General features: G+C 35.6%; 1 protein-coding gene across 1 annotated transcript in view; it reads left to right on the top strand.

The window, feature by feature from the left end:
- The window catches only part of GlyT (Glycine transporter), a 333,350-nt gene extending 324,266 nt beyond the window's left edge, over nt 1-9,084 (top strand). Inside the window, exons 10-11 of the mRNA XM_069825108.1 lie at nt 4,627-4,797; nt 8,911-9,084. Coding sequence (XP_069681209.1) covers nt 4,627-4,797; nt 8,911-9,084 — 345 coding nt within the window. The remainder of the gene's footprint in view (nt 1-4,626; nt 4,798-8,910) is intronic.
- Nucleotides 9,085-15,013: the final 5,929 nt, after the last annotated feature.

Raw genomic sequence — 15,013 nt, 5'->3', positions numbered from 1 at the left:
TGCAATGTTCCTTTTCTATCTACATATGATTAAACATTTCAAATAAGGTCTAGTCTCATGGTCTAGTGGTCAGAGCTTCTGGCTATAGTTCATAAGGTCCCGGGTTCGATTCCCGGTTAGAGCACAGGAATTTTTCCTTAAAGGGGATTATTCCTGTGTTCGTCCATGGTCTGGAATTTAGGTTAAGTTTAGATTTAAGACCTCTCCTATCATAATCATCCTATCACATATCGGGGTAATGTAACTCCGCCTTCCAGGCGCCCCAACCTCAGAAGTGGGTTACAATTAAGCCACAGCCAGGAGAGAAGACGAGATATGTCGAAAAGACAACGTGGTGGCATTGGATTTAAAAAAATATATATATATATATATATATATATATATATATATATATATATATGCAAAATGTTTCGGTGAATCCTGTACAGAAGTTAGGGACATGTTCTTGGGAATAAAATAAACAAAGACGTCCATTTTTTTCTAGTCACGAAGGAGGGATCCAAAAGCTTACACTGTAGTCTGAGGCTTTTTGTGCTTACCATTCCTGTTCTATGAATGACATTTGTAGCCCTAGGGCCGAGCCGTGAACTTAACCCGGGCTCTGGTAGGGGTAGGGATGGGGATGATGATGATGATGATGATGATGATGATGATGATGATGATGATGTATGTATTTATTTACACAGCAAGTGGGCAAGCACCCGGTGGCAATGGTATACATAATATAAACAATACACAATAAAATTACAATACTCAATACAATTATACAATACACAATACAATAAAAATACACAATACAATTTAACACAATAATTACATATGTATAGGCCCTACATAAGTTTCAATAGTCTTTCACTTTACTCTCATCTCACTCACTTTAGTGGTACTATGACGCATTTCACTGACACTCTAACACATTTCACTGACACTATAGAACACATTTCATTGACGCTATAAATTATCACTGATCGAAACTATTCACTGCACTGTAAAACCATAACTTCACTGACTCACCTCGCTTCACTGATACAACAGTTCAAATAAGACAGATAATTACACCCTTATGCATACTTATAAACAGAACTACATTTAATCTAAATATTTCTAGTCTAAGGCCCTCTTACACGCTATTTTTAAATAATTTACAATTCAAACTAAGGGAGTAACTCGTCAGGCTAAATAAATACATGTCACCTTAAAGAAATTAAATGTTAAATGTCACCTTCATTTTAATTTGCACTTTATACACAACTTTTTAAGTTATTATTGAATCTCCTTAAGGAAGGATGATATGATGATGATGATGATGATGATGATGATGATATGTGTATCTGCTTCTTTGTGTTCGCATATGATCCATAGATCTTAATGTCGTCTATTTCTGATATCTTCTTCTGCCCCGAACTCTTCTTCCGTTCATCATTACTTCCAGTGCATCCTTCACATGGCAGTTTCTTCTCAACCAATGACGTGGCCAATTCCTTTTCTCTTCCTAATTAGTTAGCACTTTGATTTTCCATCCAGGCGGAACAGGTTCGATCTCTGCTCTGGTCGTGATGGAATTTGTGGCGGACAAAGCAGATTTTTTAGTGGGTTATTTTACGAGTTTATATCAACATCTCAGGTTATTTGGCGACTGAATGAAATGAAGGTGATAATGCCGGTGAAATGAGTCCAGGCCCAACACTGATAGTTACCCAGCATTTACTTGTATTGGGTTGAGGGAATAGGCGGAGAGACAACAGTTTCCTTGGAGGGGCAAAGCAAAATTATAGAACCTCGATATAACGAGATTATGGGGGACATCGTTTATCTCCTCACTCCATTACAGCTTGACCTTGGTACAGGATATCGGAATATGATCATTTAATAAAAGTACGCTAGAATATGCCATTAGGAAAGTTCAGGATAACAGAGAGGGTTTGGAATTGAATGGGTTACATCAGCTTCTTGTCTATGCGGATGACGTGAATATGTTAGGAGAAAATCCACAAACGATTAGGGAAAACGAGGAAATTCTACTTGAAGCAAGTAAAACGATAGGGTTGGAAGTAAATCCCGAAAAGACTAAGTATATGATTATGTCTCGTGACCAGAATATTGTAGGAAATGGAACTATAAAAATTGGAGATTTATCCTTCGAAGAGATGGAAAAATTCAAATATCTTGGAGCAACAGTAACAAATATAAATGACACTCGGGAGGAAATTAAACGCAGAATAAACATGGGAAATGCCTGTTATTATTCGGTTGAGAAGCTTTTGTCATCTAGTCTGCTGTCAAAAAATCTGAAAGCTAGAATTTATAAAACAGTTATATTACCGATTGTTCTGTATGGCTGTGAAACTTGGACTCTCACTTTGAGAGAGGAACAGACATTAAGAGTGTTTGAGAATAAGGTTCTTAGGAAAATATTTGGGGCTAAGACGGATAAGTTACAGGAGAATGGAGAAAGTTACACAACGCAGAACTGCACGCTTTGTATTCTTCACCTGACATAATTAGGAACATTAAGTCCAGACGTTTGAGATGGGCAGGGCATGTAGCACGTATGGGCGAATCCAGAAATGCATATAGAGTGTTAGTTGGGAGGCCGGAGGGAAAAAGACCTTTGGGGAGGCCGAGACGTAGATGGGAAGACAATATTAAAATGGATTTGAGGGAGGTGGGATATGATGGTAGAGACTGGATTAATCTTGCTCAGGATAGGGACCAATGGCGGCTTATGCGAGGGCGGCAATGAACCTCCGAGTTCCTTAAAAGCCAGTAAATAAGTAAGTAAGTACGGTATTGTAAAATAAAATAAAATTGTAACAAAATACGAGTATACAGATAATTTTACTTATTTTTTTTTCCTCTTGTACAGAACTGAGGCACCCGAAGGCTTGCACTGCAGCCTGAGGCTTATTGTGCATAACACTCCTATTTTGTGAATGATTGGGTAGCCGAACAGCAACGCTCTTGTACAAGTACAGCACCCCGCACCATGAACTTAACCCAGGCTATTCTATGGATGATGATATGTGAATTAATGATGGCGAAATGAGTCCGAGGTCCAACATCGAAAATTACCCAGCAATTATGCTTCAATTGGTTGAGGAAAAACCCCAACCAAGCAACTTGTCCCAAACAGAATTTGGGCCTGGGCCCGCTCTTTTCATGGCCAGATGTGCTAACCATTACTCCACAGCGTGGAATTCTAATTATTTTATTTAGTCTACTCTCGTCTTTAAGTTTACACATTATACCGGGATCACTTTTATTTTTACTGCATTGTTGTGCAGTATGTTATTCATATTTCTCCAAGTAGCTGCTTGAACACCTGCAGACTTCTAACACATCAGTAAAGGCTGTTATAAAAAAAAACATTACAGTGCTTCCATTCCTCAAATGAGGTATAGAAATTCTTATACATTCATAAATTTAAAAGAAATATTATAGTCCAGGCACATGGTCTGAAGACATTAATTCGTCAATTTAAGTCCACACCTGTGGAGTAACGGTCAGCGCGTCTGACCGCGAAACCAGGTGGCCCGGGTTCGAATCCGGGTCGGGACAAGTTACCTGGTTGATATTTGTTCCGGGGTTTTCCCTCAACCCAACGCGAGCAAGTGCTGGGTAACTTTCGGTGCTGGACCCCGGACTCATTTCACCGGCATTATCATCTTCATTTCATTCAGACGCTAAATAACCTAGATGTTGATACAGCGTCGTAAAATAACCCAATAAAATAAAAATAAAATCGTCAATTTAAGTACAGAAACTTAATCATAAACAAAAAATCTTTCGAACTCAATATTTTATAACATTAATGAAAAAAAAAAGAGTTCGGCTAAGTTTGGGAGGGCAGTGCCCCCCCCCCATAACTCCGCCTATGGTTGAGGGAAAACCCCGGAAAAAACCTCAACCAGGTAACTTTGCCCGGCCAGGATTCGAACCCAAGCCACCTGGTTTCGCGGTTTTGCATGCGACTATGTTTGTAGATCTATATGTAATTTTGTTTCCATAACATAACAAAATAAATAATGGGAAAGCTAACAAAAGTAGAAATTTCGGCGTGCGTCTGTTTACTTTCTAAATATTAATTTTGAAATAGTATATACGATGCAAGGTTGGGAAGTGCTTTTTATAAAATCGAGGAAAAGTTTGAAAAACGAGCAGGGCGAGTTTTTCAATTTCCGAGATTTTGTAATGCATTTCACAAAAGTGTATTGTACAATATGTTTTGCACAATCATACAGTATTTCTATAATTGCAAATACAATACATTTTGCATTGAAAATTTAGAGCAATATTATTCAAAAGGTTTCGCAAAACTGCACTGTAATGGTATCCAGTTAACAATAAGTGTACTGTAATGGGTCGATTTCAGTATAGTCTTATGTAATGAAGAACGGTTTCCATAGCAACAAATTTCTGTGTGGAAATTCTAACTTTCAAGGCCTAACAACAATAGCTGTAAGTACAACAAAAAACACGATCGTTCAAAAAAAGTTCATACGATATTGAATACATTACAGTTTAAATATGTGTTAAAGATAAAAACAGATATAAGAAAATGACTATCTGTTCTAGTAGAATAAATATTACCGGTAGTTGAATTTATATCTTTTATGTTTATTTCAGTTTATCCTCTTTTTTAATTGGGTGGAATATGCACCTGTAAAATACGGAGAATACGAATACCCCATCTGGGCTGATGCTGTTGGTTGGGTAATTGGTGTCTTCCCTGTCTGCATCATCATTGGTATGGGTGCCTACAAAATCTCAACAGCACCAGAAGGTCCACTTAGTGAGGTGAGTTCATAACATTCAATATAACGTATTATTACTAGGGAGCGGATTTTTATGTGCTAAAAAAATTTAAATATATTTATTTTTATGTGCTAAAAAGTACAAAAATATTTGCTAAAAATAAAAATATATTTTTTTAATATGACAAGAATACCTTACTTAGCTTGGAAAAAAATGTTACTAGGTACTCACCAACCACACTTGAGTGCTAGTAGTTGGCCGAGAATTGCAGTGAACAACAAAGGTCATCTCCAAATTCTCCATCAAAAATGCATGCCGATTATCTCTGAACAACGACTTATACTGTGAAAACGATCTTTCCACATCAAAGGACGTCAGACGTGCATATTTAAAGAGAGAAATGTCACAAACACAAACACCGTCAATTTCACCTACAGGCACATCTTCCAATACTTGAGCAACTTTACACAATTTTTTTATATCCACTGTTTTTCCCAAACACATTCTGGAATTTGTCCCTTAGTACTTTACTTTTGAACCTGGTAGCGAGTCTAGTTTAATTTCCACGGCACGCACCTCCCTGTTTCAGACAACAGGTTTTTGGATGTTTAGAGTTTTTTATGGTGTCACACAAAAAGCTTAGATTTGCTAACAGGAAAGCCAAATCGTTTTTTAAACAACCATCTTTCAGTATATCTTGAAGGATATCGATTGACGAAGCCTGATAACAGGGAATCACAAGATGTATTGCCTTACTTCATAGACATGAAGGAGAGATTTGTTTAAATTAAATAATGTTCATACCCGAGCTCTTCTCTGTTGTGTTTCACAAACAAAGCGTGGAATGAAATCATCTTCAGCAACAATAAACATTCCTAATAATATATGTATTGCAAGATCTCTCCTCCTTGTCCATGTTAATTTATTCTTTAATAATAACACTGATATGCTGCCTAGCAGTTCTCAGAACTTGAGGCGATACTACTACAAAAATGGATAACGGATACACCACACAGCACTTAGAAACACGAAGAAACCAAGAATTCTTAAAAAGATAACGTACTTCTGAGTGATATAATAGTTTTAAAATGTTTAAAAGTTCTTGTAAAAAATTACTTAAGTAAAAAAACTCCAAGATTTATGTGTTTATAATAGATTTCCTGAAAATATGTATTTACATAATTTTTTGTGAAAATATGTGTTTTTATGTGAAATAAAATTCGGGTTTTAAACTTGAAACTTCATGTTCGGAATTTTTAACTTTGCTAATTGTGTTTTATCACACGCAAAAATAATATTTAATTACATAGGAATCCGCTCCTTAATTATTACTAACAGTTTATTGTCACTCTTAGCTCTTAGTAACTACGTTTCTCTCTTTCTGTCTTTTTAACTTATCTCTTTTTTTAAGTCCAAGTTTGCAGTCACAAAATGGAAGTGGAATGACAATCGCCTTATAACTTTTTTTTCTAATTCCGCATATTAGATTGTAGACATTTGCGCCTCTGATATTTTATGGCGATTAAAATGTATTCTATTCTAAGTTTGGGGCACCCATTAGGTCGGATTCTGTTCGTCCCGTATGATAAGATGGCATGAGTAGGCAGGATGAAGATGAAGATGAAGATGAAGATGATGGAACAATGAGCTCAAAATCCAGAGCCAAAAGTTATCCATCATTTATTCAACTTAATTTAATTAATTAGGTAATTATTTATTTATACAGGCGGAATTGAGGCCATAGGGCCTTAATAGGTTGAGCCTCAACCAGGTAACGTGTCCTAATCAAGATTCGATTCCAGGCCCGCCAGTTTCGTAGTCAGACACACTGACCACTACTCCAAAGTGGTGGACTCACTCCATAACATTTGCGATGCGTTTCTCTTCATACTTTATTTGTTATTATTGAAGTTATGATGTCCAAATTTCTTCTGAATTCCCGGCAGAGTCAGAAATTTTCATGTAAAATTTATACCTTGGGACTAGGAGAGATGGCGGTGCACAACTTCTAATCACTAAATTGTACACCAATATGCATGAGTTAAATCCCAAATCTCTCCGCAGTGCATATGAAGAGAAGGCATATGTCACTGTTGATAGTGATTCGTCCGTCAAATGGAGACGTTAAGCCTGATGGCTCCCTTGATGCTATTCGACAGGAGTACGCTGCAAGCTGGTACCGGGTTTCCCCTTCTCTCTTTCTAACCTTCATCACCCTCACCCATTTCCTACACTACACTTACACATACATTCACCCTAGTACACGATATAACTCCTCACAGATATATACATCATGCATAAAGTGGCCCGATAAAGTGGTGTGCAACTTGAAAATGGGTCACAGCCCTGCCATCTATCCGCAGTATGCAGAACCCGAATCACGCAAGTGCAGTGGGTAGGCATTAGACACACACACACACACACACACTTATTTTAACATAAACGTCTTAAATAATTAAAATAATGTAACTGTTTTTAATAATAATAATAATAATAATAATATTTATTTGTCAGAAACCAGTGTACAAGGCCTGGATATGACATCGTCAGGTTTGATAATATACACACGCACACATACACTCACACATGCACAAATAAATAAACTTAGCACAAATAAATATAGACAAATAAATAAATAATAAATAAGCAAATACACATACATAGACAAATAAACAAACACTGAGAAATAAATAAAACAAACACTGAGAAATAAACAGAGTATGCTGTAGGTTAACACATTTACATAAGGATAAAAGGAATAATTAAAATACGAAGAGAAAAATTAATCCATGTTGAATCTTTCGTACACTACTTTTAACACTTGAATATAAATAATTGATTAAATGGCGATCTTACTCGTGTTAATTATGTAAGCATGTGCGGCTTACAGCTGTTTCGGTGCTACTTGACACCATCCTCAGAGCCTTCTGTGTCTCGGCGCCATCTCAACTTCGCTGCCTGTTGTGTGAGTGTGTTCGTGTGATGAAGAGTTGTGTCTGAGATGGTGCCGAGACACAGAAGGCTCTGAGGATGGTGTCAAGTAGCACCGAAACAGCTGTAAGCCGCACATGTTTACATAATTAACACGAGTAAGATCGCCATTTAATCAATTATTTAGTAAAATTAAAATATAAAGAAAGGGTTACATTTCTAAAATACAATATTTACATCACACTCCATGAATTCATTCACTGAATAGAAAGGTCTGTTCAGCAACCATCTATGTATGCAGGACTTAAACCTATTTATTGGTATCTTTCTCGCCTACAATGGTAGCTTATTAAATATATTGTAACTTTTATTTCACACAACAATGTAACTTTTATTCTCACAACAATAATCACTTTCTTTAATTGAATTTAAACACTCCCGTCAACAATGGATATTTCACTCCACACAGCAACACAGTATTCGTTATTGCACTCCACAGACGACGACGACAATTCACTTGGATTATTGAGAACAACAATGTACTCCTAATCTCAACCAATGTTCACAAAGTACTATTTACAAAACAAAACTGTCAGTTCACAGTTCGTTTGCCTTGGCTGGTTCTTCTAGCTCATTCACTCAAGTTCACAGTATATCGAACCCAAGAATTCCAGAGACAGTCCACTGCACTCGAACTCAAGACTTCCGGCCGCGTTGCTTCCGCCTGGACGCTCACTGCTGCTACACAAACTCACTCAAGTCGAACCCCGGTCTCGAAGACTGCTTCACAAAAACTGACTGGCTTGCTGTCCAAACTAAACTGGCTTTGGCCTTCTTCGCGTCTTATATTTATTACCAAATCACACTTCGCGAACCTTCGACCCTGGAAATTTCTACAGATGCCGAGAGGATGACGCTTCTCGAGGCTTCTCCGGATTTCTCCGCTCAGTCGCAGTTGCTTTTCTTCCCCCTTCTCCCTTCGCCACGCGCCGCACAACAGTGCTGGCCTTCTTCTCTCCCCGAACAAAGCTGCCAGCGTCTACGCAGCTTTCTCTCTTCTCTCCTCGAGCCTGCCTTCGCGCGCGCCCTCCCTTCTGCCGGACGCGCGTTCGACTTCCGATGCTGCTGTCACAATATTTATGCCATTAAAAATGCAAGTATTTGAGCTCACGCTGTTTAACTGTAAAACACGAATGATATAATCATTTTTATTGTATTTTCCAGAGAGTTCGACTTCTGTGCCAACCAACATCTGATTGGGGACCAGCCAACCGCAGAAACTTAAACCCTCTCACAACATACGACAGCGTCCGCAACACCATCGTGCTGGTGAACGGTCTGCCAGTAATTCAAGAAAGCCACGCCGATTCTGAGTCCCTGGAAGACAACAGACTCTGAGAGTGGGCCTCTGGCCGGAGCGCCAGCATGCAAGCAGCGCCTGAGCCTGTGCCTGTGCCTGTGCCTATTCCAATGCCACCGACACAGCAGAAGCCCGGCCCAAGCATACTCAAGAATCCAGCAGGAGGAACCAGATCTTCCAAAGAAGAATCTCGCAGCCAGCAGGTAATTTCAAAGACAATGCTGGACAGGGATATAGCTACAAGACCAGTCTAATAAATTTGTATGAAACAGAAATTAAAAACATAACAGATGAATGGCGCAGGTTAGCACTGGCCTTCAGAAGGCCTCAGTACCAAAAACTAATGGCACTGTAACCGAGAAGAGAGGGAAAGGCATGCTATGTAAGGACAGGGAACTCCTAAAGATTAAATCACTTTATACAGATGGTGAAGACCTATGAATAATTTTAATACAATAACATACCTGATTAACGTTGCGTTCTTATCTTTGTCCAAAACGTCTTATTTAAGTGATAATGAAAGAAGTCTTTTGTAACACAATAAACTTTACATATTACTATTCAGTCTTCAAATATGTCCGTAATGCTATTTATATACAGTGATAAATTATAATTATTTCATTTTATATGTCATAATTAAGGGGCGAGGTTGGTATTTTTTTAAACTTTTTTCCTATTTGGTGTAAAATATTAATTTTTTGTATGTAGAGACCTCATAGCTGTGGCAACTCAACCAAATAAAAATATTTTGAAAAAAGAATTATTTGGGGGCCCAAATTTGAGAAAAATATACCCAATGCAGGACTGTACTAAAACCGATATATCTAAACCATTTTTAAAGATAGGTTCAAACAATTTTTTGCAATGTATTTGCAAAAGCATGTTCTACAAACTGTCTGTAACAGAATTTTGATATTAGTCCCTACGTTTGTAAAATAAACAATTAAAATTTAATAACAATTTTCTGATTTCCATTCTTGCAAAGAAACGGACGTATTTTTAAAATGAAATCAATTAACAAAATTCTGTTACAGAGAAAAGTTTCCTAATAGTCTAAAGAATGTGTGTTCTAAATTTCATGCATGTATCTTTAATAGTTCAGAAATTATATCCATTTTTGTCTGGCAATGTAGCAAAAAAAAAATGAAGTTACTGGAAAGTGGAAACCGATAAAAGCGGGCGTGTGATTTAAAAATCCATAGCGCAAGAAGTTTAAAAATGACGTCTCAACATCCGGTAAGGGCACAAATATCCACAAAATTTTATGCAATGCATTCCATACATATCAAAGGGTATTTTAAAGAAAAAAAAAATTGAAAATTTAATTTACCGGAGACAACAATAAAAGTGGGCGAGTGATTTAAAAATCCATAAAGCAGGAAGTTTAAAAATGACGACTCAACATCCGATAAGGTCACAAATACCCACAAAATGTTATGCTATGCATTCCGCACATATCACAGAGTATTTTAAAGAATTTTTTTTTAATTTACTAATTTTTCACCAAAAAATACCATCCTCTCCCCTTAAATGCACATAAGATAGGAAGACTATCATTATAACAATTTATTAAACAAACCATTCGAAATCTATTAAGTACCGGTAAACTATGTATGTCACATGAAATGTCACAATAATACTAAATTTATTATTTTGATTTTAAATTTCAATTAACTTTTATCATTTCTCGCAAAATTATCACAGTACGGTATTACATTTCAAAATTGATTCTGGTAACTTTACTTGTTTAAGCAGACTTAAAGTCTACTTAATAAAATGGCAATAATTAACTATTCATATTTCTTTCGTTGTAACATAATAATTCATTATCCTACCAGCAAGCACGTAAATTATTTTATTAACAAAGTATAGTAATTTATTTGTAAATTACATTAAAATAATGTCATATGTCATTAAATTTCATTAACAAAATTAATTAAACACATAAACATAAATTACTAATCAGGTGGAGACTACAACAATAAAGGCGAAACAACCTGAAGAGCAGAGTCGGCCGGATGCCAAGACAGAACAGGTCAATGTACAAAAGCCTCAGGACAAGAGAAGCAACATGAAGCCGTGAAAAACACAAGACTAGACAGCAAGGACACTCCAAGCGTCTGGCCGACCTTCTCCCAGGCATGGATGTCAAAATTTCTCCATCCATTTTAACCTCTTAATAGGTTTTGCACCACAACTGTCAGTCTGCGTTTCAAAGTGTGGGTAGCGAGAACAAGTACAAGTAATATTCTGTATGCGACGATAATGGGGTGTTGTGTAGATCAGTAAGGACAGAAATCTACGAATGTCGTACGTTGTATGACTAATGAAATTCAAGTGGAATAGCGAAAATATTACACACATCATGACGTTAGAACTGTGATATGTTAACTTTAATGACGGTCTGAACAATGAGATAGTAAGACCAAAATAATAAAGACTTCAGAATGCCTGCTTCTTTGTTTAAACACTCTTTCAAATCAGTGTGTATTTCTCTAAAGTAATATTTTCTTTGTTCTTTTCTTAGTGATCACGCTAAAATAACTAAATATTAATGAGTGTAGTAAACATTGAAAGTCAATATTTCGGTCTTACCAGTTTTCTAAATCGTGACCTAGAAACAGATGCTGTTTACAGAGTATACATTTTTTTTTTTCAAGCTTAACCTGGAAAGTGCTTCAGAAACTTATGCCCTTCCCTCTGTGGAAATTGGCTAAATCAAAATTTCTTTGTCCTGGAGTGCGAGAATGCTGATGCAGTGTTAAAAATATTTAAAATAACGGCTCTCACCAGAGCCATCTTCAGTTACAAGCCGGAGCATGGGTAGGTTTGGCAACGCTGAGCAAAGGCGGACGGAGGCGAAATAAAGGCATGACGTTTGACGTTGTAATGCTTTGATTTCGTTGTCACATGTACATTTTCGACATTAATTGATACAAAACTAAGTACATATTTTCAAGATTCAGTGTATTGATGTACGTAATTTATTACGGAATCTGAAATGGTATTATATTTGAGTTTCATAATACCGTGTAAGTACTTGCATACAGCCACTTATAGCTTAAAAAAAATTAAAAGCATACATGGTTTTATTGATGGTACAAGGGAAAATAATTAAATTCTTAAAGAAATGTTACTTGTACCAAAAATAAATAAAATAACGACGTACTTTCGCAATACCCTATTCCAATCAATTAATCATTATGTGGCTAGTAGATTGACAATGTTTTGCCGCTTTATGTTGTTTCACCTCTAACGTGAAAGGTGTAGGATATCATATACATTTTAATTTCATGTGATAATCTGTCTTGCTTTTCTATAAATATTTCAGATCTCAGGAAGCCAGTTTTAGTTTGAACCTCGCCATTCACCATAACAATACTGTTATCCTAAATTATTTGTTACAAATCTTCTAAAATATAATTTTAAATAGGCCGAGGCCAAGTATAAAGATCTATGAAAAAATGAAGAAACATATCTTCAACATAATATGTAACAAAACACATCATTATCTATTAAGTATGTGCCAATTAGCGTAAACTCAGTGAACTTTAAATCCTGTAAATATGAAGTGAAAAGAAACATGTTTATAACTAATTTATTACAAAAGAAATAATATTAATATACAAACCTTGAAAACCAAAAAAGTGAGTGTATGCATCTACAAATTATAGGTAGTTCTGACGTATAGCAGGCATTCCTAATCTTCAACAAAACTGCAACATTTATGGGATCACAAAACAGCTGTTTACAATGAACTTTAAAATGAACGGCGTAACTTTATTGATATAGCAGGCGAGACCCAACAATTTGGCTAGAATTCTGATACACCACAAACCACCAGTAAGACTATAAAAATGTAGTTTATACAATATTTAATATTTAGAAGAATTGTCAATCACTTTGTCATTAATAATAACCGTAAAAATTGCTAAAGACTGTAGCAATTTTTTTCATTTATTGTCTTGGTTTTATCGCCAACACGCACTTAGTTTATAATATATCAACAATTAACGTTTGGTACGACCGAGAACATAATTCTATTGACACACACTTATATTGTAACATTAATTTATATTGAAAATCAGTATTAGCACAAACACGTGTTCTGATAGTAGGCCTCCGCTTGACAGTTAATTACAGTGTTGCCGACGTATGGCTCCGGCTTGTAACTGAAGAAGGCTCTGCTCTCACACATAAGGCTTACAAGTAGCTAAATAAATTTCTGAAACATTGCCAGAAAGCTTGTGGCAATACAAAATTGTGTTCATTCATTACATGACAAAGACACAGAAATATTAAACCCAAGAGATATGATGACTAATGTAGAAGAACTTGTACAAAGATACTGTATATATAAAAAAAAGTCTGAATTGATATTTTAGCAAGAAAGCAAAAATGTTGTGCAAGGAATTAAGGAATGATACACAAGATAAATATAATAAAAAAAACAAGAAGCAGGCAGGGAAAGGTATGCCTTAGTTCATAAATGACCCTGCAGGTATATGGGAGCTATATGACGAATGGAAGGTCGATCTCCTTGTATTTTCACCCAGTCAGTTACTATGTGCTTATTATATAGAGACTCTGGTCTATAGGCCAATAATTTTATACCATCCACTGTTAAATCCTTCTGAGATTTTATGTTTTTGTGTTCAGACTTGATACACCAAAAATGTCAGCATGCTGACGTGTGGAAATAGAGCAAAAATAAATTTAACTAACGAAATAACCATAAGATCATAATTTGAAACAGTACCTATTAGGGGATCGAGTGAAAATTGTTAAAACACGAGGAAATAACAGTATACCGTAATTGAAACCTAGACTGAACTATGAAACATTCATCCATAAAACTATATTAGAAACAGTAAAAATTATTGTTCCATAAACATGTTGTTATTGTTAAAACATAAAGACTGATTCAATTATTATGCATTAATCAAGTGATTATAAGGAAAAATCAATGTACACAACATATAAACTATACTGTGCAACGTAGTCATGCTCCCTGATAACTTAGATCAGAGACATGTGTCAGTGATGAAATCGTGAACCCCACCTATTGTCAAGTCAGTGTAGATAATCTAGATGCTTGCCAAGAAGTTTGCTCAGTGGAGCCAGTCTCAACGTTATTTTACATTCCCGAGGATGGAACATCACAAGATACAATACGATATTCATTTTATTTTCAAGTTTTATCAGAATATATACATAATATTTTTAGAAAACATGTGCAAAACATGTCAACTTCTATTGAGCTTAATCCAATGTAAATACGGACATTAATCATAATTCAAATATTGAGATATGGTCTTGCTTCCCAGAAGAATGTTAGGAACATTTACATTCCTTGTAACAGTGATAAATAAACACTGCCATGTTTTGGCAAAGCAGTTTAACATGTTTCATCTAACTCATAATAATGTTATTATGGTGTCTTGATTAAAAGGCTACTTAAACATTTTAGCTTTTTTTTACATTGCGTGTTTCATTGTATTAATTATTTCATTACCGTACTTATTTTATTTAATTTGATTTAATTCAAATGTGGAATTAAGCTTTTTACATTATGTTGAAATTTTAAGTAAAGTATATGAATTACATTGTGAAACAACACGTACACATGCAACAGAATGTCTCCTTTCCTCTATGAATGAACAATCTGCCATCATGAAACTTTACACAACATACATTAAAAAAAACATACATTTTTATGTCAATAAATGAGGAACAGTTTTAATAGGCACATCAATAATTAATAACATGAACCCTAATCTAAGTAAAGAAACCTAACCTAACAATTGGTATTACTTCACATGTAGGCATGCAGTAAAATGTAACATATATTTATGTATTATGAACTATGTGCTTAGCAAAAGAAGAGCATAACTGACTATCAACTAATGAACTATGTAGTTCTTAACTTTAAAAAAATGAGACGAACCGGTACTGGTAATGTTAAAT

The sequence above is a fragment of the Periplaneta americana genome, chromosome 4, assembly GCF_040183065.1.
Source record: "Periplaneta americana isolate PAMFEO1 chromosome 4, P.americana_PAMFEO1_priV1, whole genome shotgun sequence".
Taxonomy (NCBI): Eukaryota; Metazoa; Arthropoda; class Insecta; order Blattodea; family Blattidae; genus Periplaneta; species Periplaneta americana.
Note: the sequence above shows the minus strand (reverse complement) of the source record. Positions and strands in the feature narration are given on the sequence as shown.